Here is a 26160-nt window from a genome sequence, read left to right on the forward strand (position 1 = left end):
GGGGCTCCAGCTTGTTGGTGTCTCTCTGTCCCACTGCTCTTCGAAGATTACAGGCGCATCAGCCCAGATGAGCCGGTTCGAGTGGTTTCTCTTCTTTTGTGTCATGACATTTGCGGGAAGGCAGGAGAGGCCCATTCCTGTGCAGAGTGAGCTGAAGAGTGGAGTGAAGACGGTAGCCACTGAGAATCCGGACTTGTAACCGACTCATTCTTTTTGTCATGGGGATGAGAGAGCACGGGGCAAAGGAGGGAAGGTGGTGTCTCTGTTCTCAAAGCTGCTGGGGTCTGATTAATCCAATGTCTCATGATGGCCTTTCCAGTTGTCGTTGTTGATGATGATGTTTTGTTTCTTGATTGGTTGGTTATTCTGTTTTTATTTTCAGATCTGTTTTATTTTTAGATTATGCGTACAGGTGTTTTGCCCATAGATATAGCTGTGCACCACAATGTGCCTCGTGTCACAGAGGCCAAAAGAGGGCACCTGATCCACCCGAACTGGAGTTACAGAAGGTTGTGAACCATCAGCTGGTGCTGGGAATCGAACCCGAGTCTTCTGCTAGTGCTCTTAGCCACTGACCCATCTCTCTAGCCCCATTGTTGTCTGTTTTGAAATGAATGTTTGTCTTCCTCCCATGGGCAAGTTGATTCCTAAGTCCTCGCTCGTTTGATGATATTTGGAGGACAAGTTTACATGAGATCCTGAAGCTCAGACTGGTGTCCTTATAAGAAGCAGAACCAGGGCTTGCTCTTGGCTGCACGGAGCCATCTGCACGCCCTGAACTGAGCATTCACCAGGAACCAAATTATGGCAGCGTGATCTTGGACGTCCCAGATGTAGAGCCACAAAACTAAATGTCTGTAGCTTAAGCCGCTTACTCCTTGGTATCTGGTTATAGCAGCCCAGACAGAATAAGATATTTCTGGTTCTTTCCTATTCCTAAGTCATTCTGTAAGCCCCTGGGATGCACTCCAGCAAGAGATCATGAGCTCCTTGGACTGGTGGCTGCCGCTGTTACCATGGCAACCGCAGCACCTGGACCACACTGCCCCTCTTGCAGGCTGTTCTTAGATTTCAAAGGTCAATGGGCTCTGCTCAGTGTCTAGAAACTCCACGGTCTCACTCAAATTCTCCTCCTCCTTCTCGAGCATCTAATGTAACAAGCGTGTTGGGAAAAACAGAGGCGGATGGGAGGGGGAGGAGAGAAGAGAGGAGGGGAGGGGAAGGAAGACAGAATTAGTCTTGAAAAGTCAGAATTAATCAATCTAGTCAGATTTAACTCTAGCGTCACCTTGAAGGGCTTAGTCTAGAACCGGGCTCCTCCACAGTAAGGAACGTCCCTCAGAGTAATTCTCACCTTAAGGCATTGGCATTTCTCTCCAGTTCTCAACAGCCCATAACCACCAAAGAAATGAGACCCACCATTGTGAAATGTGTACAGAGCTATAAGATGCTTGGTCAGAATCCCATCTTTTATTGCAAATCCAGACACAAAAACAACACATGACAGAGTCTGAGGACATTCCCTCCAAACTTGAGGAGGACCTTGACCGACCCCCAAACCGAGGAAGCCCTCAAATGGATGGGAACCAACCAGCCAGCTCATTCCCATAGGAGGGAGCCAGGTGACAGAGGGACAATATGCTGCAAGCCATGTTGTCAACAGGCCAGGCCATGCTGGGGCATTCCAGGGATGGAACATAAGGAAGGCATTAAACATTTAACCTCTGGGCAACTTTTCATTCCCAGATGTGAACTGACATAAGAGTAAACATTATCTACAGAGCCATGTATATATTCCCAGGACCTCTACAAAAGGCTACAGTGCCATGCTTGATGTGGCTGTTGATTCTGTGGGGGAGGAAAAAAAAAAGAGTCACTTCTGGCAGGTGACTCCCACACACCTGCCTCTGGAGAGAGGCCAGAATTTTTCTGCTGGAAGCTTTATGGTGGCACAATGGCATTCTTGTGGCAAGGGTTGTCAGAGCCAAGAGAGACTGACCGCATTCCTCAGCCCCACCCCCTGAGAACAGCTAAGGGGCTGTCTTGTTTAATCAAAAATACCTCACATCATTCTGAAGGGCCTCGATCACATTAGCTGTTGCACACAACCTTGGCTGGGGGTTCGGAGTCTATGAATTTCACCAGCTCAGTCCATCTTCCTAATGTCTCCATTGATAGCAGCAGCTGATGAACCCACTTTCTCCACCAACTGTGTTGATATTTTAGCTTGCCGGCAAATGCTTGCAGAAAAGCTACCCTTTCAGAAGGCCTGGGATATCAAGTGACCATAGGTGTGTGGGTTCATTTCTGGGTCTTCAATTCTATTCCATTGATCTTCCTGCCTCTCTTTGTACCAATACCATAGTTTTTATCACTATTTCTCTGTAATACAGCTTGATGTCAAGGAGTTTTTTATTATTCCATTCATTATCCTGAGTTTTTTTGTTATTCCAAATGAATTTGCAAACCTGGGGATTCATCCCATATACAGTCACCAAACCCTGACACTATTGTGGATGCCAAGAAATGCTTGCCGAAAGGAGCCTGATATGGCTGTCTCCTGAGAGGCTCTGCCAGAGCCTTACAAATACAAAGGCAGATGCTCTCAGCCAACCACTGGACTGAGTGCAGGGGTCCCCAATGGAGGGGTTAGAGAAAGGACTGAAGGAGCTGAAGGGCAGAGGATTAACTTGTCAGGTTCTTGGTCCTATGAAGGCTGGATAGATGCCCTAGTGTAGGGGAATTGAAGACAGGGAGGTGGAGTGGGGTGGGTGGAGGAACACCCTCATAGAAGCAGGGAGGATGGGCTAGGGGGTTTCTGGGAGGCAGGGAAACTAGGAAAGGGGATAACATTTGAAATGTAAATAAAGAAAATATCCAATTAAAAAAAACATAAAAAACAAAGGCCTGGGATACACTGCCATGCAATTGTGATGCTCTGTGTGGGTGCTGGCTCTTACCCCTGAAAGCACAGACAGACTCACAATTACAGTTCACACCCACCTCCAGCTTTCTCCAGCACCAATGACAATTGCTGAGCAAGGACCTCCCATTTCACACCTATGTGTATTTACTGCTGTCTTCTCCAGAGGAACGAGGAAGAAATATGCAGTAAATTCAAGGGCTGGGAAATTGCATAATTATGTAGATTCATAACTAAACTGTGAACAGCTTTTAGCCTATTTTGACCATAGAGGAAACCACTGCTGCCCTGCAGGGATGTTTATGGATACGGTCTCTGGTGGTGCCTAGAGTGTGGGAGTTTACTGAGGTAGAGGCAGCGATCAGATTTAACTGTAAAGGCAGAAGCGAGTATATGCTTTATGAACGTTGGTTAAACATGTATCTTTACTATATTTTCATCCCTTCCAGACCAGTGCTATTCCCCAACACCTTGTTTTAATTCTTCAGTCTTCAGTACAATGTGTCCGTGTCTTCTTCTTCCTCCTCCTCCTCTTCTTACTCTTCTTCTTCCTCCTCTTCTTCCTCCTCCTCTTCTTCCTCTTCTTCTTCCTCCTCTTCTTCCTCTTCCTCTTCTTCTTCCTCTCTTCTTCTTTTTCCTCTTCCTCCTCTTCTTCCTCTTCTTCTTCTTCCTCTTCTTCTCCTCCTCCTCCTCCTTCTCCTTCTCCTCCTTGTTCTCCTCCTCCTCCTTCTCCTCTCCTCCTCCTCCTCCTCCTCCTCCTCCTCCTCCTCCTCCTCCTCCTCCTCCTCCTCCTTCTTGAGACAGGATTTCTCTGTGTAGCCCTGGCTGTCCTGGAACTCATTCTGTAAACCAAGCTGGCCTCGAACTCAGCAATCCACCTGCCTCTGCCTCCCAAGTACTGGGATTAAAGACATCTGCCGCCACTGCCTGGCCTGCTTCAGCTTCTTAAGGATCACCAGCAAACACTACTGTACCAGCATGCTAAACTCTTAATGGTAGAATGGATGCCATCTCACAGTTTTACATGCACACACACAGACACACACACAAATGACTTACACCAAACCACATGCGCACACACAGGCACACACACAGATGACTTACACCACAAATGGTGTCCAAAAGAGGTGGATTAGGGGATGAGCCCAATTCCCTTGGGGGGGGGTTGTTGGGAATGCCCACTTTAAAGGATATTTCATTCTGTAGCTGATTTATTAGACTAAGTAATCCAAAGGAAAGCAGTAATGTGGGGTGCTCCTGTAGGGGCAGTGGTTGATTGCAGTGCATCTTATCCCTTAGGTATTTTTTTTTTTTATTAGCTAAAAACCATATACATGCAGAAGGCAGAGGAAGAGGCCAGGCGTCCTTGAGGCAGTATCTCTCACTGAACCTAAAGCTCTTTAGGCATGTGTGGCCATACCTAACCTTGGTTGATTTTTTTAAATAGATGGGATCTAGGGATTCAAACTCAGGTTCCTTTGGGCATCAATCAACCTCACCCACTGAGCCATCTCCCCAGTCCACTAACTTTATTCTTGGAGCAGTGTCCAGAAAAACAGGGCACAAAGTGCATAATAACCTGCTCTCCCACCAAAGGACTTTCTCTGTTATTAGCAGCTTGTACTGTGGTGTCTGCATTTGCTCCACCTGATCACCCAGGCGGGGTGTGGCCAGTTACATCCCACTGCATGGGTGTGTGCGGTCTCATCCATTCTCTGGGACTTAAGGGAAAAAAATGGTGTTATGTAGCACCTTGTCTGTATCATATGGGATAGTGTTCCTTCCCTAAATGTCAACATGATGACTTACAAAGAAAGACAACACACTGCTTGAGCCTGCTTGCGTTTAACAAGAAGTCATTATCTATTGTACATTGTCTGAAAACACTTGAAACATAGTTATTTTGTGAGCCTCCATCCCTAACACTCCTCATGCCTCCTAACATCAGCTTCTCTTCTGAAATTAGATACTTAGTGACGCTCTAATCTGAAACTGGATACTTAGTGATGCTCTATTCCAAACCAGACAATGAGAGAGCCTTGCGGGAAGGGGAAGACCTTTATTGCAGAGTGGAGCTTATGGAAAAGGAAAAAGACGCCATTCACTCTCCATGTCTTTCTTCATTTCAGCTTCTGCTTCTCTTTCATTCATAAAATCTATTCAAGAGAGAAAGAAAGGCAGGTTAGATCACCATGGTATTGCATCAGCACCCTGAGAAGGCAGGGCAGGTTAGACCACCACAGTGTGTACTAGCATCCTTGTGTTGCTAGTACCTGGAATTCCTGGGCACTGCTCAGAAAGTGATCTAAGTGCTATAGACGATTTTAACTGCAACTCACAGCAACCTGCATTGGACCTAAGACAGGATGAGAGAAACCACAGGTAGATGAGGTAGCCTGGTCAGGGGGACAGAGACACAGGCACAGAAAAGGAGCTCACATCCCAAAACAGGGAAGGCCAGAGAAACTCCTCTAACCAGGTATCGGTCTGTGAATGAGAGACAGAGGGGTCAATCAAAGTAGTGGCTGGCCAGAGGCTGTGACAATCTGAGGAGATAGGGCTGGAGACCAAATTTTCACAAATCTATCCACTCAGCCCTCCATCAGTTAATCTGTGCAGTAAGCAAGGGTGTATGGAACATATATTGAGGTTTGTAAAGATAAAAAAAGACACGATATTGACATCCCCAAATATTTAAAGTCATGAGACAGTGGAGAAAATGGATGTCACCCTAGGACGGCACTGTAAATGGGGTTCCAGATGCCTGACCACAGAGACTCAAGGAACTCAGCCCCTGAGTGCAGTGAGTGAGTGACAGGACCTGGGGATGATGGAGAGAGCCAGGGTCTAGTGAGGATTGCACACTGTGGAAGACATCCATGTGAGGCAGGAGGCAGAGGAAGGCAGGATGTCGATAAGGGGTGCAGACAGGGACCACACTAGTCGGGGGACGCTGCCATAGTCCTCGGGAGCTCAGACTGCATCCTTCAGGTTAGCAGGGCCCCTGGAACTTGTGTTAAGGGGACTCAGTGAGAGAGCCTTCGAGGGCAGCAAGAATTGCCAGGAAGATTTGAGACACATTCAGCTAGAAAGGAAGAGGAGCCAAGAACCTGGAGAGGAGCAGGGAAGGAAGGAGGCCTGAACTGATGTCTACATACAGCACGCTAGTCACAGCCATGAGGGAGACGGGCGGGTCTCTAAGGAAGAACTTTGGCTTAAGCTCGGAGTGGGAGGGTCAGTGGAAGTGGGTGGTATGCTGTTGCTTATTAAGCTGGGAGTTCAACCTGGAGGGATGGATTGGGTCGAGCCCAGGCAAGCACATCAAAGCAGAGTCACTGCAAATCGTAGGAAGTCGATGCAACTGGTAGAGCATTGGTATTAGATGCAAAGCAGGCAGGAATGAGAGCCAGGGGAAAGCGGAGAGTGGGATGTGGTCAGGTTTTTGCTTCTGGGATCCCAGTGGGGTTCCTCCCCCTCTTTTTTGTAGAGTCTGGCTCCTTCTGTGGATGAGCAGGTTCTGGAAATCATAACAAGAAATTCTCACCAGTGAGTCTGAAACAATGAAATCACTCCCCAGAGGCCAAGGTGCCTCAGGTGTTAGGGAACAGTGCCCCCACCTGGTTGGTGGTAGTAAGTACACAGTTCACACTTGCAGAGTTGCAGCTCCTTGGCAAGAATACATATAGTGACACCCAGTACACGACAAAGGTATCTCAAACATTGAAGTTTTGTGTACAGATGTATCACAAAAAGAAAACAGACATGTAGGAAGTAAGCGTAAGAAGATAAATCCAGACCCCAACACTACCTCTATGAGCAGGGCCTCTCTGACCTCCTTGCCTCCTCTAAGACAAGATGATATGATATGATATGATATGATATGATATGATATGATATTGTGTGGAAGGGAATCTAGGGTGGGGATGTGGGAGTGGGTTGGTGGGTAGAGGAATACCCTCATAGAAGCAGGGGTAGGGGGATGGGATAGGGGGTTTCTGGGAGGGGGGTAATTGGAAAAGGGGATAACATTTGAAATGTAAATAAAGAAAATATCCAATTTTTAAAAATATAAAATAATTGAAAAGAAGGAGGAGGAGAAAGAGGAGGAGGAGGAGGAGGAGGAGGAGGAGGAGGAGGAGGAGGAGGAGGAGGAGGAGGAGGAGAAGGAGAAGGAGAAGGAGAAGGAGAAGGAGAAGGAGAAGGAGAAGGAGAAGGAGAAGGAGAAGGAGAAGGAGAAGGAGAAGAAGAAGAAGAAGAAGAAGAAGAAGAAGAAGAAGAAGACACTTTCCAACATGGGAATTGGGTCCTGGTTTTTCAAACTATGTATTTTAGAGTCCCACTAACAACATCATGGCTCTTTTACTAAGTACTATATTTTACTTTTTACTCTAGTATTAAGTAATTTCTGGCAACCTTAGAGAAGACTAGAATAGTATTTATTAGATTATAGACACACTTGTTCAGTCCCTATTTTAATCCAGGGATTAAGGCAGGCTCATGGTAAAATGGAGAAAATGTGACTCACATCTTTAAAATAACAATCTCACTAACAGACATCCATCCACTCATCCTTTCCTGATTATTTAATGAAATAATGAAATTAATGGCGATATTTTTATAAACTATTCGTGAGACCTTCACTAGTTATCAAACTGAAGCAATAGAGGTAGCCAGGTAAGGCATCTGCAAAGAGCCCGTGGTCCAATGGGAAGACATATAAACAAATAAAAAGACAACAAAACAAAGAAACAAAAAATTGCAAGCAGTCTTGCAGGGGCTGAGCCTCGCTCTCAGGGCTGGATGCCTGTCGGAGGCGGTGACACAGGTTTAGAAAAAGACCAGCTGAGCCCAGAGCACACAGGGGCTGCCTCCTCAGTAGACCCACTGTGTGGCCATTACTAGCTTCGTTTTATGACTCCGGGCAACATGGTGGGCTGTTTCAAAACCTGTCCTGCTAAAGGTCACACGGGGCCAGAGATGTAACTGGGACACTAGCGACAGCGATGAACAGGCTGTTCTGCACTTGGCCTCAGGTCTGTGCTGCGTTTGAAGACATGTGTTCTGGGTGATTTGTTTTTCCGCAGATGTTGGATGACCCCACTCTATTGCAACACATGCATGCATGCACACTTGATGGAATCATATCATTCATAAGCAAAACATGCTCATCTGCTGAAAATTCTAACCTCACACCCCACCCGCCCCTCTCCAGATGCTCCACGGGGCAAAGAGCAAGTCTTTGCACGTATGTACAGAATACAATGAGCTTCTTTCTTCAAAATGACGAGTTTCTTGATGTCAGCAAGAAGTTGGTTTTTATTTTTAGATTAAAAAGAAGATCTGCCACTTGCATCTTTCACCCACAGTGTTTTTTTCCTCTCCATTTTAGTAAAATGTCAGCTGACTTCTTTCAAATTGTAACTTGTTAAAAATTAATTATGCCACACTTAGCTGCCTTTCAGGGAAACGTCTCTCAAAAATCCAAAATGAAAGATCCCAGCTCAAAAGAAACACACTGAGCAGAGATGTGCCTGGTGTCATGGGCTGAAGGCAGGGCCCCGGGATGAAGGTTACAGGAAGCTCCCTGGATCCCTCTCTCAACAAGCCAGTGAGTGTTTGATTGCATGTGTGCATGTGCACCACGTGCATGTCTGGTGCCCTCAGAGACCAGAATCAAGTGCTGGGAACCGAACCTGGGCATCATGGGAGCTCAGGGGTGAGGTGGGTGTGGGAAGGACAAAGCTAGAGGTGTGCACAGAATTGAAGTGGTAAGGCTTCTTTGAGTTATGCTGGGGCACTCAGATTGTGTCTGAAAGTATGTAGTGTTGTTTACATTCTAATGCGTGCAAAGAACTGCAGACCTGGCTCAGATGTTAAAAGCACTTGCTGCTCTTGCAGAAAACCAAGGTTCAGTTCCCAGCACGTGAGGGCCCCAGGCATGCACAGGTTGCCCATATATACACATAGGCAAATACTCATACACATGAATAAATGTTTTCTTTAAATATGTCAAGTACATGAATGCTGAGGCTTTATTAGTAATTTGTGTGTGTGCCATAAACATCGATGCCCTGAATCCACACCTGAAATTGCATTTTAAATATAATTTAAAATTTTTAAGATGTATTTATTCTATTTATGAATGTCTATCTATGAATGTACCACATGTGTGCCTGGTGCCCATGGAGGTCAGAAGAGGGCGCTAGATCCCCTGGAACTGAAGTTACACATGGTTGAGAACCACCATGTGGGTGCTGGGAATCAAACCCAGGTCCTCTGCGAGAGCAACAAGCCCTCTTAACCACTGAGCTGTCGCTCCAGCTCCTGTAATTGTATCTTAAGTTTCCTTTTAAGTATCTCCTTTGTGGAGTCCCTTTGGAGTTTTCAGACTACTTATTCTGCTTTCTCTCATCCTGGTACCCGAGAGTGTGTATAGTGGTGAGAGTGCACCATGCTGGATGACAGCTTAGTAGATCAGGGTTCAGTCTTCCATGGGATAGTGTATAATCAATTACTCTGTTTTGCTCAGTGTCTGGATTTTTCACAGCTCTGATTTAGCCCACAAGTCAAGTCAACATCAGAGGGCACCAGTGGAGGACTGAGGTCTCCTCATCTTTCCAGGATGAACACGAGGACAGCAGACAAGGCAGGCAGTGTGGGATGAGGCCCGAAGGCCAGAATGCATTCAGTCCACTAGTATTGATGGAAGGAAATGGCAGGCTGATAGTAGATAAATATGTCAATACGACAATCAATCCTGTACCCCACAGATGCCAGGAGACAAGGGAGCACAGAGAAGGTTCATTGATTTCCCCCTGATCTATAAGTTGAGAAAACCAGGTTGGTAGCAATAGCATCAACCCAGAAAGGAAGCTAACAGAATTTCCAGCTCTCACGATCCAGCCACGGCCAATGCCCCTAGCAGACAGTTGACATAAGGACCCAGATCATGGGAGAGTGTGACCCATTTGAAGACAGGCATCAATGACAGTGATGGTCAAGGAAGAGGAAGCGATGGCAGAGTAATCGATAGAGGGGAGGAGGAACTGGCTGAGAGAGTATGAGTGGCCAGCAGTATTGAAATGACAAAGAAAGAAAAGTCATGAAAAATGTTACGGAGCCTCCTGGGAAGGATGGAGGGAGGGCAGCATTTGGGGTAAAGAGGCTGGGAAAAGCAGGGGGTATTCTTTTTGTGGTTTGGAAAGTAGAGAAACTTGGTCATATCAGTAACAGCAGATGCTGTGGGGGGAGGAAGGGGAACCAGGAGATGGATGCACAGTACCAGGGGGAGGCAGGAGAATGGCGGAGTGGGCACTGAGGGGCCTGGGAAGGATGCTGTGGCACTTGCTTTAAGTCCCTTCTGCTTCTAAATAATCATATGTGTTGTCCCTTACCTCCAGGATGTCACTCAAAGCCAGAATTTATTCTTGCTCTGCGATGGAGGTTCAGGAACCTTCTATCAGGAAGAGGATATCCCCTCCTCATAATCTCTAAAGATGGAAGGGAGAAGCAGACTCTGTCAGGCATAAACTGATGAGACCAAGCCAAACACAGCCTGAGTCCTCGCCGCCCACGGAACACCCAAGGCACTGTCTCCTGGCCTTCCTCCGTGAGCCTTCGGCCATCTCCTGTCACCCACAGGTGACTTCTCACTCCACAGCGCTTGCCACTCTCTCCGCTGCAAGCCCTCAAGGGCGGGAACTGTCACATTTCTCTCTCAGGCATCGGTGGAAACTGCCCCATGCTTGTCACATGCATTTGTGGAATTAAATTAAATCATCGAGTTCAGAGGCATCTCAGAGACAGCTGTACATCTGCATTAACGGTGCTGCATTAACCAGTGTGGTTAAGTGGTGACTTAGAGATGCCGTCTGACACACACAAGAGGGCTAATCACATGAATTTACGTCTGTACTGTATTCACTCTCTCTCCTTTTAACTATGTCTGTCTCTTTCAGTTCCTGTGTGCATTTCTTCCTTGTCTGTCTCTTTCTGTCTTTTCATGTGCATATGTGTGTGTATTTCCTTCTAACGATGTCTCTTTCTGTCTCTGGGTCTCTTTGTCTCTGTCTTCGAGTCTCTGTCTCTCTCTTTCTCTTCTGGTCTCTCATCACTGGGGAAATCTAACATGTTTTAAAGACACTCACACATCCCTGTCAAGATACCCATGTAGTAAAAAACTAATTTTCAGTACAAAGTTCACGGGACGTGAAACCTTCCAACAACCAAGTCAGGAGCTTAATACCAATCCTCTGGCCCCAGTCAACATCAGCTGAAAGCACCAATCAATGGTCTTCCCAGCACTTCATAAGGTGGTACAGGGACACCCAGCTCACCCGCTCCTGTGTTCTTAACCCCAGAAACTACAAGATAGTCACAGTCTGCTGTCAAAGATGCAGAATTTGGGAATGTGTTGATATGTAGCAATTGGGAGCAAAGCCCCCATGTAGGTTGTCAATCTAAACTGTCAATTTAATTCCTGTTTTTGACCATTTCCAAAACCCCAAAATATAAGAGTTCCTACTGTGACAGACATTCAAGGAATAGGCCGTGGATTCTGGAGACAGTTCTGAAAGAATAGTCGTAAAGAGCATGGCAGCAGCAGTGGTGGCTATGCCAGCTGCATGGAGAGTGTGTGTGTGTACATGTGTGGGTGAGTGTATGTGTTTGTGTGTGTGAATGTGTGTGAATGTGTGTGTGTGAGTGTATATGTGTATATGTGTGTGTATGTGTGTGAGTGTGTGTGAATGTGTGTGTGTGTGTGAATGTGTGTATGAGTATGTGTGTGAATGTATGTGTGTATATGTGTGTATATGTGTGCAAGTGTGTGTATTTGTGTGTGTGAATATGTGTGAGTGTGTGTGTGAGTGTATGTGTGTATATGTGTGTGTAGGTGTGAGTGTGTGTATTTGTGTGTGTGAGTGTGTGTGTGAGTATATGTGTTTGTGTGTGTAAATGTGAGTGTGTGAGTGTATGTGTGTATATGTGTGTGTATGTGTGTGAGTGTGTGTATTTGTGTGTGTGAATGTGTGTGTGAATGTGTGTATGAGTGTGTGTGTGAGTGTATGTGTGTATATGTGTGTGTATGTGTGTGAGTGTGTGTGTGTACATGTGTGTGTGAGTGTATGTGTTTGTGTGTGAATGTGTGTGAGTGTGTGTGTGTGAGTGTATGTGTGTATATGTGTATGTATGTGTGTGAGTGTGTGTGTGAATGTGTGTGAGTGTGTGTGTGTTGGAGATGGAGTTTAAAAACTTAAGTTTCAGGTTTCATTCCTGGCACACAGGATCAACTGGAGCATGAAGTTGAGACCCAGAGCTCCCTACTGTGTGAATATCAATGTCACTATAATGGCAGGGCTCTGGACACAGGGTGGATTTCACAATGCCTGAAAGCAGTGCAGAGAATGCATAGGTGTGAAAGACAGATAGGTTCGAAGTCCTGATCTCTGTCCTAGTCACATGGCTGGGGACAACAAGGTCCACCCTGACTACATAGAAGAGATCAAGTCCTGACTCTTCCAGGGGCAAATCGCCACACACTGGACCCTATCACTCAGACAATGCTGGGGGAATAAATATGTACAAGTACAGGGTTCTCTTAAGGGGAAACTGACTTTGTCCTTGCCTGCCTGCAGAGATGTTAGAAATGGAAAAGGATCTGGAGAAATAGAGAGAAATACCTTACAGAAGCGGGTAGGGAGTCAGGGGGAGAAGACAATGCAGTCACAGCCTGGAAGAGCAGGCCAAAGGAGGAAGCCCTGGCAGGCAGGAGTGTGGGTTTATGCTCTGCATTTGCCAGTTTACACCAAGTGTTTTCAATCCTCGACTCTTCCAGATGACAGTAGAGAAAGCAGGGTGTGCAGAGCCACCCAGGAGACTGAAGGGAAGGGACTAAAGTCCCAGTCTCTTCCATTTACTGAGGAGGCTAGTCAGGTCTGATACAGGAGGGAGACAGTCAGAGGGAAGGTTGCCCAGAAAATGTTCAAGGTGAGACAAGAAGAAAAACCAAGTGGTGACTTCCTAGGCTGACTTAACATTTGATTTCTGATAACTTCTGTGAGCAAGGGCTTCCAAATGACCTGTTTTTGATTTACAAAGCAAGTAGATGCATTAAGGTCCTTGTTTGTTGAAATGGTTTCTTAATTCAGAGTCTGTCCCTTATGCAATGGCTTCAGTGTGGGCCCTGATACTCAGCAGTTTCTAGTGGCATCTCACAGAAGGAAACAGACCACTTACCAAGTGACCTGTCATGGAATCGTTCACTTTTGGGTTCATCAGAAAGAAAGCCTGTAACACATTAACAGTCGTCAGGCCAGACCCCTCCACCCACTTCAGAGAGACCTGCAATTGTAGAACTGACCCATGAATATCCTCCTTAAACAGAGGGACAGCGTAGGACAGCAGGGAGTTTTACTAATGTTAACACCAATATGAAAACTCATCAGAAACATTAAAAAAAATGGTTTCTATGGTAGCACACCAATGTAGCATTTACAGTTAAACATGGTACAGAGATGAGAAATGAAGATCCTTTTATCACCCGACAGAGACACCATCAGAGACCGGGATGTGAGTGCCAGTCACATGACTGGAGACCACCCTGGTTAGGCACAGAACCACACACTAGCCCTTACAACTTGGATGGCTCATGAAGGGAAAACAGGCATGCTTAAGTATGAGGCTCTGAGGCTCTCTTGATAAGGCACGCTGGTTGGGTGTTTTGTTTGTTTTGTTTTGTTTGTCAACTTGACATACGTTAAGTCATCTGACAAGAGAGAACCTTGGCTGGCTAAATGCCCCTAGACAAGTGTGTGGGACAGTTCCTCAGTTGAAGACTGATATGGGAGGGTTCAGACCACTGTGGTTGCCTTAGAAACCAAGCCGAGCAAGCTCTAGAGAGCAACCCTCCCCCATCGCCTCCGCTTCAGTTCCTGCTTCCCGGTTCCTACCCTGAGGTCCCTTCATGATGGACTGAAGATGAAATAAGTAAGCTAAATAATCCTTTCCCCCAAGCTGCTTTTGGTTGTGGTGTTTTATCCCAGTGATAGATACAAACCAGAATGGGGAAACTGACTTTGACCCGCAGACATGTGGGACCACTGAATATGAACCTATATGTACAACTCTGTAGAAATATGTAAGTGAGTGGTTGTGTCACTACCCAGTGAGATAAGAAGGGAGTACAAGAGAAGCCAGGTGTTTGCTTTTTTTTTTTTGTAATGACTTTAACTGTTCAAAGGTTATCTGTAGAAAAACTAGACATATCCAGCTTTAAGTGATCCCCAGAGAACTGCATTAGGAAGTTGTATGAAGAGAAACCAAATAATATTAAGGTAACAGAAATCAACTTACCAAGTAGATAATCATTTCTTCGTCTGTGGGATCTTGCCATGTCCCCAAAAATCATCTAAAGAAGTTTAAGCATCAAAGTAAAAGAGAAAACTGTAAACACCACATTGAGGTCATACACATCATATATATAATGCATTCATAGAAATAAAGATAATTCTCAATGGTATCTAATATGTATATTGAAGAAAACACAGTAGTACATAAAGAGGCTGGAGAGATGGTCCAGTGGTTAAGAGCACTGCTGCTCCTTCTGAGGATCTAGGTTCAATTCCCAGCATCCACATGGCAGCTTAAAACCATCTGGAACTACAACCTGGCTTCCTCAGACACCAGGACACATGTGCACAGACATGCATGCAATCAAAATACCAATTCACATAAAATAAATGAACAAACAAGTTAATTAATTAAAATACTTTAAAAGGATGATAACACATGGAAAACAGGTACAATGGTGCAGGCCTGAATCCAAGCAGTCTAGTGATAGAGATGGGGAGTCTGTGAGTTCAAGACTAGCCTGGGCTATAAAATGAGACCTTGCTCTCCCCACAAAGAAAAGAAGGGACAGAAGCAAGGAAAGAAGGAAGGAAGGAAGGTGAGAGAAGGGAGGGGGACAGAGAATCACATGGTTCAAAGCCATCTTGGGCTACATACTAAGGTCATCTGGACTATATTAGTAAGAACCTACATCAAGAAAAGAGGAAAAAGAAAGAAAAAGAAGAAAGGAAAGAAAGAGAATAAGAGAAAGAGAAAGAGGGAGAGAAGGAGGGAGGCAGGCAGGAGGCAGCAGGCAGTGTCACACATTGCAGCTGAGAATGTAAAAGAGAGTGGCGGCTATAGGACCCAGTTTGGAAGTTCTTCCAGATGCTAAGGGTTAAAAACTACTGTACACCCAGCATCTCCCTTCCCAACAGGATTAAAACTATGTATCCCCAGAAACTTGTGGCAAAAATGTTCCCAGCGCCACCACTGATAATAGCCAATACATGTAAGCATCTCACATGTTGGCCAGCTAGTGCACAGATAAATCACATATAGCATATCCACACAATGGGAAATTATTTCACAATAAAAAGAAATTAGGTACCTTCATACTCATTTCCATATCATACATATTTATAATTCTACGGCATGCATGAGCCTGTAAAACATCCGGCTAAGTGACACAAGCTAGTCACAAATGGGCACATGCTATATGGGGCTCTTGATGTGAAATGACCTGATGGAAGACACTGTGGATGCAGAGAGCAGATCTGTAATTGCTAGAGGTGGGAGAATGTAGACCAGGGAAGGATTCATTTCAGGAGCCTCCTCTCCATATGGCAAATGGGTTCTGAATGTGGATTCTGTTAGAAACTTGACCATCACCATGCAAATATACCCCAACCTACGTACTGTACATGTGTACAGATTGTGTGACATGGGACTTGTAGCTTAGTGGCATTGCTTAAAAATTAAAGACAATAAATTACATTAGGGACTAGTATGGATATAGCTCAGTGGCAGAGCACATAGTTTGTTTAGGAAGCCCTGCATCCCATCCCCAACACCACACAAAAATAATAATAATAACAACATATATAGAAAATATATGTAAAAATAAAAAGCAATATGGCTTCTGTAGGAGAGGCACATGACCCTAGCAGGCTAAGGAGAACAATGGCCAAAGATTTCTCTGACTTCAGGTAGAGACAGATATTCCCTTTGCCTCCTAAGTACCAAGGATTTGAGCCTATAACTGTAGTTTTGCTTTGTGATAGAAAAAAGATGGGATATATATAAAGAACTCAAGAAGTTAGACTCCAGAAAACCAAACAACCCTATTAAAAAATGGGGTACAGAGTTAAACAAAGAATTCTCAACTGAAGAACTTCGGATGGCGGAGAAGCATCTTAAAAAATGCTCAATTTCATTAGTCATTAGGGAAATGCAAATCAAAACAACCCTGAGATTTCACCTTACACCAGTCAGAATGGCTAAGATTAAAAATTCAGGAGACAGCAGGTGTTGGAGAGGGTGTGGAGAAAGAGGAACACTCCTCCACTGCTGGTGGGGTTGCAAATTGGTACAACCACTCTGGAAATCAGTCTGGCAGTTCCTCCGAAAACTGGGCACCTCACTGCCTCTAGAAGATCCTGCTATACCACTCCTGGGCATATACCCAGAGGATTCCCCACCATGTAATAAGGATACATGCTCTACTATGTTCATAGCAGCCCTATTTATAATTGCCAGATGCTGGAAAGAACCCGGGTATCCCTCAACAGAAGAGTGGATGCAAAAAATGTGGTATATCTACACAATGGACAATCTACACTATTCAGCCATTAGAAACAATGAATTCATGAAATTCTCAGGCAAATGGATGGAGCTGGAGAACATCATACTAAGTGAGGTAACCCTGACTCAAAAGGTGAATCATGGTATGCACTCACTAATAAGTGGATATTAACCTAGAAAACTGGAATACCCAAAACATAATCCACACATCAAATGAGGTACAAGAAGAAAGGAGGAGTGGCCCCCTGTTCTGGAAAGACTCAGTGAAGCAGTATTCGGCAAAACCAGAACGGGGAAGTGGGAAGGGGTGGGTGGGAGGACAGGGGGAGAGAAGGGGGCTTACAGGACTTTCGGGGAGTGGGGGATGGGACTGGAATATAGCATGGTCAGTAGAACATTTGCCCAGCAGGCATAAAACTTTGGGTCCAATCCTCAGAATCAAAGAGAACTGGGTGTGGTTGGCCCCAACCTCATAGAGTTCCCTGCTAGCCACCATATAAAACAGAAAGTCACAGTAACTGAATTCCCCTGTATCCCATCCCTAGCACCACACAAAAATAATAATCATAGTATACATAGAAAACATATGTAAAAAATCAATAGTAAAACGACTCTGTAAGAGAGGTACATAACCTTAGCCTCCTCTGATCTTCACCATTTCTGAATTAGTTGGACCTTGTGTCACAGGTATGTCAGAGAGTTTAACTCGGACAGTTCGATAAAGGGACCCTTGGTATTTAGCATCAAGAAAAGAAAAAAATTCAACCTACAGCTCCTGGGAAAGCTCAGAAATTGCCTGGGAGGTTGGTAGTGTGACTGAGATCAGTCAACAATGTTTCTCTTCTCTGCACTGGGAAGATAATCCCTATGTGACCCTGAGGTCTCTGGTCATTGGTTTCATGACTTTCTAATTCTAAAATACACTCCATGATGAAACAGCCCAGGGGTTGCTGTGCCAACTCCATAGACAGCATTAATGCTCATGTGCAGTTCTTGAAGTTGGAGTTATACACTTTTAGCATAATGTTCATAATAGAGTTCTCTCTTGGAAAATTGAATGGGAATAGAAGGCATGGAAAACATTATTCTATACAGCTGCACAATAGTGGAAAAGATATAAACACCTGTCAAAAATATTATCCCACTATAAATGAGCAAATGATGTAACTGTGATGTTAATCCCATCATTGGAATCTAGAAGGGTCCTTTGTGCTCTATTCCTGGCCATTTCTTTCCCAGCACTCTTGTGTTCTTTTAACAACTATTTACTGAGCAGCTATCTGGTATCAATTACAAATGAGGAGGATGAAAATGAATATTCCTCAGCCTCAGGAGATAAGGGCTAGCGTGGAAAGCAGACAAGGAAGAAAGGTGACACCAGGTCACAGATGAAGAGCATTGATTTCACAGTAATATTGCAAAACACTTTGTCATGGCCAATATTCGTTGTTAACGGAACTAGGAATTACCTAGGACATACGCCTCCTGGGAAGTCTAGGAAGAGGTTTAAGTAAGAGAAGACCTGCTCTAAATGCAAGTGGTATGGTCCCATGGGCTGGGGCTCCAGGATGATAAAAAGCCAGCTCTCCCCCTCCCCCTCCCTTCCCCTCCCCCTCCCCTCCCCCTCCCTCCATCTCCCTCTCCCCCTCTCCCTCCCCTCCACTGCCCTTCCCTCCCCCTCCCCTCCCCTTCCCCTTCCCCCTCCCCCTCCCCCTCCCTCTCCCCTTCCTCTCCCTCTCCCTTTCCCCTCCCCCTCCCCCTCCCTCTCCCCCTTCCTCTCCCTCTCCCTCTCCCCTCCCCCCTCCACTGCCCTCCCCTCCCCCTCCCCCTCCCTCTCCCCCTTCCTCTCCCCCTTCTTCTCCCTCTCTCTCTCCCCTCCCCTTCTCTCTTCTCTCTTTTTGTCTCCCTCCTCTCCTTCCCCTTCTCCCCTCTCCTCCTCTCTTCCCTCTCCCCTCTCTCCTCTCTGATTCCTGACTTCAGACACTGCATGCTCCTGCTGCCATAGCTAGAGCTGTTCTTGCTGACATGATGGGCTTGGCCTTCAAACTGTGAGCCCAAATGAACCCCACTTAAGTTGTTTTTGTCTCAGTAATCAATAAAGTAACTAATACATATCTCTAAGGCAATCAGGGGCAAAAAGGTTCTGCTACTGATCACCTGTTACACATCAGACCCTGAAGCTGATATTTCACATCCATTCAGGCCTCATTTGGGCCCACTGGGTAACTAAAAGCAAGAGGAAAGACTGACTCTAAGGCCCCTTCTCCCGTGTGTCACTTGCTTACACTATAGAATAGCATGCCAGTAATTCCAGATGTGGTTATCTGACCTAGCTCATTCCCCTTCAAGTCTGAAGGCCTAAAGATATGTCAATATCCTAAACCTGAGGTCACTTTCAATTCCAGTAGGATCAAAACTTTGAAGGATGCCCCATCTCACCCTAACTCCCTAGGACAAATATCCTGGAGTAGAAGTCATCCTGTGTAAGAACAAGGCTGGTTCCTTTAGGCAAAGACAGTGATTAATAGATTATCAATTTATTAACTAGAATGTAGAACAGATTGGGGCTGAAATAATGATGAGAACTCAAGGATAAAAACTGTTTACAAATGCATACCTCTAACCTTCTGCTCCAATTTTTTTTCTCTAAATCTAAGACTCATGTCTAGACTCAAAAGCTGGACTTGGGGGGCAGTCATTGGACTCTTGTCTATTGTTCTTCCCACAGTGGCCCCATGAAATAAATCTCTCTCTATTTTTCACTATTTCTTTAGCTGGCTTATCAGAATGGGTTGCTAACCTAACCTGTTGGGACTGGAGACCAGGCCTTTGCTCCAAAAATTCTGTTAATGTGAGGGTCTTCATTATTCAGCATTTAACAGATGAAGAAGTTGCAGATCAGGGAGGTTAAATGAAGATCAAGTATCCTGACCTAGAGTGCATATCTAACAAATCGTTTTGAACAGTGGTCTAAGAAAGACTCCCCTGTGCTCTCTGCTGAACTACAGACTTGGGTGTCAGACTTTGAAATTTGGTAACTGATGCTCTGAAATCAAGTTCCAAATCTCAGAGAAAGACAGACAGACAGACACACACACACACACACACACAGAGAGAGAGAGAGAGAGAGAGAGAGAGAGAGAGAATGAGCTTAAGAGGAGGGAGGGAGAGAAAGAGACAGAGAAGGGGCAGACAGACAGACAGACAGTTCTGTTCCCCTAGAGCAGTGGTTCTCAACCTTCCTAATGCTGCAACCCTTTAATATAGTTCTTCATGTTGTAGTGACCCCTAACCATAAAATTATTTTTGTTGCTACTTCATAACTGTAATTTTGTTACTGTTATGAATCATACTGTATATATTAATGTTTTCTGATGGTCTTATGTGAAAGGGGTCATGACCAACAGGTTGAGAACCATAGCACTAGTTTACCCTGACCAGCACACTGACAGACTGGTTAAAATACAGTGATTGTGGAGACCTAGAAAGTCTCAAGCTTGGATCAACTTACCTGGGGTATCTCAGGCCCTAATAGTCCTTTACCGCCACCTCTGTGTATAACTGAACATCCTATCAAATCCATTTGGGAATGTACGGATCCCTAGCTCCCAACAACCCCCAAAGCTAAAAATAACCTCGGATACCTCTATGGCCTATAGCAGGTTCCCTCTCTGTCGTTACCCACTGACATGAAATTTCTGCAAACACATTTGAAAATGCCTTGATTTTTACACTTTAATTGTTTTCTTCCTATGAAAACATGAAATTAATAGCAAGCTATCATGCTGGGAACAGAGCATGTGGGGTAATCAGAATCTATGCTCTCTGGCCACGGTCGCTCAGATTTAGCTCCAAAATGAACTATTTCTTATTCCCATCAGTGTGAGAGCTTTGTTGCTGTGTTTTGTGTTTGTAGGAGCTGGGGTGAGGAGAGGCAGTGGAAAGAAGTAAAGATTATGGAAAGTGAGCCTGTAGCTGTTCAAGGGGGAATCCAGCTGTGGGGGAATCCAGCTGTGTGAGCAGAATTCTGTCTACTGGTGTCTGAACGGTGTTCCAATTGTCTTATCAAATAACTCAGCTTCCACAGACCACCCCCAGATGCAGCGGAAGGAGACAGCTCCCCATCCTACCTCCTCACTGCTGTTGGACTCGGATGTGGACGCCCAGCGACAGTGAGCCCACACATCCTTCGCCTGTCCCTTGGACATCTGCACAGTGCTCCTGCAAGCAGCTGTTGGCTAGAAAAGACAGACTCATGAGTTGCTTCTTCAGCACCCTGTGGGAGAGGTTAGCCTCCGGACAATAAACTACAGAGCTTGCAAAATGAGGCAGAAGGGAGGGATTCACAAAGGTGGTTCAGTTTTCCAAAATGAATACTCTGCAGAACTAAACAACAAAAACAGGATTGTTTAAGTATCTCCATGAGCTTAATTCCAGTCTCCAAGAAAAGCCTGTCTTTCCTTGTGACTACAAAGGCTGTCTGGAATCCATTTTTGCTTTAGCAGAAACAAGTGGTAAAGATGTCATATAGTTGACTAGATGGCACACACACACACACACACACACACACACACACACACCTATATGGATAAATCATTCAGCCCTAAGATTTAGTTAGAAGTACATGCATGTGATATCCTCTGCAAAACAGAATCCTGTTGAAATTTCATGAGAGAACTAACAAAATTATTCCCTCTTAATGGGAGCTCAGAAAGTCATTCATTTGGCTGAAAACATTTTGGAGCTGTACTGATGGCTTCATTCTGATCAGAGAGGGTCCCCTCGCACAACAGCTGACTAGTCTGGTCACACATCATGTGACCTAAATGGAGAAGGGAGACACACTGTGGGCAACACTCAACGCTGGACAGTGTGCCAATGCTAGGCTCACAGTTCCGCATTCATGTCCAACAGAGTTTCATACGTGTGGGCTTTTTCTTTGCTCTTTGTCTCTTTGCACTCACTGTGCCTGATACGAACCATCCAACCTCATGAGGCTGATATGTTACTTAGTGGAGATTTTGTCTGTTCTTTAAAGAATAGGACACTGGCGCAGTAAGGGTTAAAGAGCTGGCCAATGTCACCAAAGACTGTAGATTCCATTGCTCAAGATCTCATTCCCTCAGTCCCAGAGGACACAGCTCATGCCAGGAAATGCCATGGTGATCCAGTGTGTGCCCAAATGGCAAACAGGCAATGGCCATGCTTCTTTGGTGACTCCTGATCCACTCGGAGTCATGGAAGCAGTGAGGTCTCCCTCGCATTTCTTTCTGGGTCACTTACCACAGAGTAGCCCCTTTGGAAGGGGCAGGTGGAGGAATCACCAGAATCTCTCAGGCATGTAGTTTCCTGAACACTGAACTCTAAGTTCATGACCAATGTGTCTTCATCCAGGGCATTGACCTTCACAGAAGTAAAGCATGGATTCTCATTAGACACGTTTCTGAGCTTCACAGTAGTAGATACTATTTTTCCCCTGCCCAGTGAGAAACCATAGACAGGGTCACCTACTCACTGGGAAAGCTATGTGTCATCTTGGCATCTGTGCAGTGGCGTGCACTCAGACTGAAGCCCATAGAGAAAAGTCATGCAACCCTGAAAACTGTGGACCCAAAGAAGCCAGTGTGGTGGGCATACCTCCAACCAGCCCAGCACTCAGAAGGCTGAGCCAGGAGGTTCCTAGCTTGAGGCCAGCCTGGCCTATAAAGAGAGTTCTTGTCCCAAAACAACAGTAAATGGAAGGGAGAGAAGAAGGAAGAGAGGGAGGAAGGAAGTGGGAAGTGGGGACAGAATGTATGCCTTCATACCAATGCCAGCATTGCTTTTAAAGATTTATGCTGACAATTCCTTCATGGTACTCAGAGTCCATATTTCTGAGCTCACCTATTCAACAAATATTATTTGTAGCTCCTAAACTAGTGATGTCTTTGAGCCAACCAATATACATGTTCTCAAGTAAAGGGAAGGAGGAGCACAGTGTTCTGCCATCTTGTTCCATCGTGTGCACTGAACATAGTGGCTCACATTCTGTTGGGAAACTTGTGATCAGCATTGTGGTGCTTTCTTTGGATCATCTGAGTCCCTGAGGCAGTGCTAGAACCTCTCTGGCATCAAGAGTAAGAGACTGTGGTGCCTTATGTAGAAAATACATACATTCAATAAGAATTTTTTGGGTGGGAATCCCAGGTCTGTGGGCAGTGAGTTCAATGTTAACGCATCTACAATGTATATTATATTAAGTATCAATAAGCAGGAACTCACAAAATCAAGGCTGTATATTGAATGTGCCAATGAAAGTGTTATACTCTAAGGCTCTTGGGAACCTCACTCTGAATCTCTAAGGAGCCGTGTCCTTAGTCTTTGCAAGTTCAGTCCCACAAAACAGGAAGAATCGGCTGCATGGACTTGTAGTGTCATTTTCTAAATGAAGGCATCACACATGTTTACCAATAAGAAAATGAGCTACAAGCCATCTCCTGGTTGAGCATGTTGACCTAAGACCTATGTCACTTTCCAATTCTTCCCACGAAGGGTGGCATACTGGGAAACCTTTCAAACTTCCTGAAAAACCTGGGTGGTCTGAAGACAGGGGATGCTGTAATATGCCAAGCCCTTCCCTGTGCACTGGGCACCTGAGACAGAGCAGAAAAGTCATCAGGCGGCTGTGAGTCCAGAGTGGGCGCTTCCCTATAGAGGCTTGTAGGAAAATTAAAGAAGATCATTCAGGTGGCTCATGTTAAAGAATGGTAGCAAGCACGAGGTAATGGGAGACAAGAGAGGAAGTAGCTGAATTATAAAAGACTCAGTGGAACCTTCCAGAAGAAGAAAAATGTAAACAGAGACTCAGAGGATGAGAGCTTATTGTTTGAGGAAAAAGCAGAGTCCAGTGTCCCAGGACAAGGTCTGGCCTGTGTTGTCAGAGCAGTGTGAGGAAGGGAAGCCATCTTCAGCAATGTTGGAAAGATGGAGACTGCCAGACAAATAAATCATGGTCTTGTTGGTCGTGCGAAGCCATCACAGAATGAAGCGCCAACCCAGGCTCCTTTCCACCCACAGTAATTTCTGTTGCCTACAGCCATTGACCAGACCCTTACAGCATTCTCTCTCAGACTCACTTTTTAATTCTTCCCACGATCAGGCTAGAGGGCTCGAGTTCCAGAATGTTGTATTCTGCCTCTCTTCAGATTACAAATGCTGTCTTTATGCTAATCATCTCTCCTCTCATTTGACCGCAAGTGGCCAAAAGGAGCTCTCTGCACTTTACCGCCTTGCTGTTCCTTCTGTCAGGTATCTTCATTCTCTGGTGGGGTTGTAAGGTGTTGCAGAGACAAAAGGCCATCCTGACTAGAGAGGGAGTCTGTCTCACACAGGGACAGAACAGAATACCAGGACGTAGCGTATAGGCCGTCTCTGGTCCGTAGGCTTGCAGTTGTGTGTTTCCTCTGACATTGTGGAATGCAGAGTTCAAGGAAAGACCATGGAGACTGCAGCTTGAACAATATCCTCAAGTGATGGGGAAGAACAAAGGCAGATCAGGAGCAGGCAGGCACGGGCGTGGGGGAGCAACACAGAGACAGTGTCACACTGAGCGTCTGCTAGGAGCACATGGGTCGTCTGAAAGTGGCTTATCTTTAGGTACATGTGCCTGAAGTCAGGCCCCCATGACTATACCAAGATGGCCACATGTTGGATTATGCTGTGTTGGCCACGTCTCACTGGATACCTGTCCATAGTGTCCCAGATTACTGCTCTTGATCTGTCCTTGTGCTCCTATTTAATGAGCTGTTTTGCTCTGTAGTGAGCAATAGCTAAATTGCGAATGAATTTAAACTGTTGATCTGCAAGTCTGGCAAGAAGCTGTGGGTTCTACAGCATTCAAAGAAGATTGCATTCGATGCCAACAGAATGTGGCCTGGGTGCTAGCAAAAGCAGGGTGGGAGGAAGAGGCGGCTTTATCCTGACGAGGCTCTCTTCCAGAAGTGGCTTGGCCGTTAGCTAGCAGCTGCCTACACCCTCCTCCAAGTGCCTCCCCACCAGAGTGCTTGCTCAGTGTGAACCTTGACAGTCAGGTGCTGGGTGGGGCTGGCGGCCCCCTATAGCTCAGCCTACACCTTCACAACCAGTTACCCAGCTAGAAAAGGCAACCAAAGTGATGAATTTGAGAAAAAGAAAACTTGGAACCAGTGTCTGCAAAAGGGGACCAAAGGGACATGTTCTACATGCAGGCAAGCTGAGAGAGTGAAGTGTGGATGCTATTGAGGAACAGAGGAGCAGCTGAGTGTGAGAGGAGCAGCTGAGTGTGAGAGGAGCAGCTGAGTGTAAGAGGTGGTGGCCTAGAATAGGGTAGAGAAGGGAGCGACCAATAGGGGTGGCCATGTGGCCTCTGTGTGAGGTAGTGGCAGCTGGCCACCTAACCAGGGTTCCACTCTGGTCTCTATGAACTTGTCTGTTCTATTTCTTCCTCATTTCCGTCCCTACCTTCCCGTGAGCCCCGTTAAGCCAATAAGAAGACAGTGAGACTCCTCAGGGAGCAGACAGAAGAAAGGCCTCTCTAGGATCCTGCCCTACATCCCCCTCACTTTGGCCACAGTGAGTCACGGCAAGCTCAAGATAACGTCGATTTCCCTAGTTCTCTCCATGATCGGGAAACAGCACCATCAAGTCCACAAAAGTGGGTGGGTTTCTTGGACTCAGAAACCAGCGTTTCTTTCCTATAAACACTGAGAGCCCAATGCTGAGTGGGGAGAGAGGCAGCACCTCCCAATCAAACAGCATCACGAGGACTTCTGAGATCTTCACCCCAAACCAGGATACACACAGAGAGAAGCCAAGGTCAGAGAGAAAACGCAGAGGGAAGAATCAGATGTCCCAGGAAGCTCTGAGAGCCTCGGGACCAAAGAAAACCTAATTAAATCTCTTCTCAGTCCAAAAGGTCAGCATGGAAGAGGACAGGCTGTGATCATTGCAAACAGAAAAATAAAGTAAGCGAAGACAAGACAGGAGTGGTGAAAAAGGCTCGGGGAGGCGGCTCCATCCACTTACTCTCTTCAGGGAGCTCCGGGTCGCCCGAAACAGGTAAGGACTCAGGGATTGCGAGTTCACCTTTGCCACTGAGGCACTGAGAGCTTCCTGCAGAGACGAAGGGTCGTAGTCGTACACCGGGAAACCTGGACAGCAAGCACACAGACAGCAGTGAGAGGAGATGAGGCCCCAAGAGGGCTGTGATCACCTAGAGCAGGTGGCCAGTGCCGTGCATTTGTCCTTTACCTGAGGCACACCAGGAGTGCATGCCCAGCACCACCATAACCAGCGTCTTCAGCTTTGCCCGCTCCATCCTGAGGACCGAGACCCAGAGCCAGGGAGATGGCTTCTCTACAGGCTTCTGGATGACAGCTCTTTCCAAGGGCTGCCGCTGTCTTATCCCTGTCACCTGCGACCTAGCTTCCCTGGCTGCTGAAGCAATCTGGACCTCAGTGGAGATGATTGATTCCAGTGTCAATATTTACTGCTGACTTTTCCTGTGGAAAAATTCCAGGCTGAGGCCACTTTTGAAGTTTGGACCTCTCCGAGGGACTTTAGCCCATAGCAGGAGACATTCAGAGGCT

At 45.9% G+C, this 26160-nt stretch overlaps 1 protein-coding gene and 1 long non-coding RNA gene across 2 annotated transcripts in view; one reads left to right on the plus strand and one right to left on the minus strand.

Moving 5' to 3' along the window:
- Positions 1-10724, plus strand: part of LOC127692668 (uncharacterized) — a 33726-nt gene extending 23002 nt beyond the window's left edge. The window contains exons 2-3 of the long non-coding RNA XR_007979500.1: positions 8375-8531; positions 10324-10724. This is a non-coding gene — a long non-coding RNA (uncharacterized LOC127692668). The remainder of the gene's footprint in view (positions 1-8374; positions 8532-10323) is intronic.
- On the minus strand, positions 10328-25889 carry Spp2 (secreted phosphoprotein 2). The gene is made up of 7 exons (XM_052193270.1): positions 25823-25889; positions 25598-25722; positions 21839-21958; positions 20686-20793; positions 14276-14330; positions 13160-13210; positions 10328-10413 (listed from the first exon to the last, which is right to left on the minus strand). Exons 1-7 carry the CDS (start codon positions 25887-25889, stop codon positions 10328-10330), a joined length of 612 nt encoding a protein of 203 aa, XP_052049230.1.
- Between the last annotated feature and the right edge of the window lie 271 nt (positions 25890-26160).

This window comes from Apodemus sylvaticus, chromosome 9 (genome assembly GCF_947179515.1).
Source record: "Apodemus sylvaticus chromosome 9, mApoSyl1.1, whole genome shotgun sequence".
Lineage (NCBI taxonomy): Eukaryota > Metazoa > Chordata > Mammalia > Rodentia > Muridae > Apodemus > Apodemus sylvaticus.

Bases quoted from the DNA above. Each gene is read 5' to 3' on its own strand.
- Spp2 (XM_052193270.1), bottom strand. From the start codon at position 25,889: ATGGAGCGGGCAAAGCTGAAGACGCTGGTTATGGTGGTGCTGGGCATG. The intron at 25,723-25,822 runs GTAAAGGACAAA...CTTGCTGTCCAG, and splicing joins GCACTCCTGGTGTGCCTCAG to GTTTCCCGGTGTACGACTAC. The intron at 14,331-20,685 runs GTAGGATGGGGA...AAACTTCTTTAG, and splicing joins AGTCCAACAGCAGTGAGGAG to ATGATTTTTGGGGACATGGC.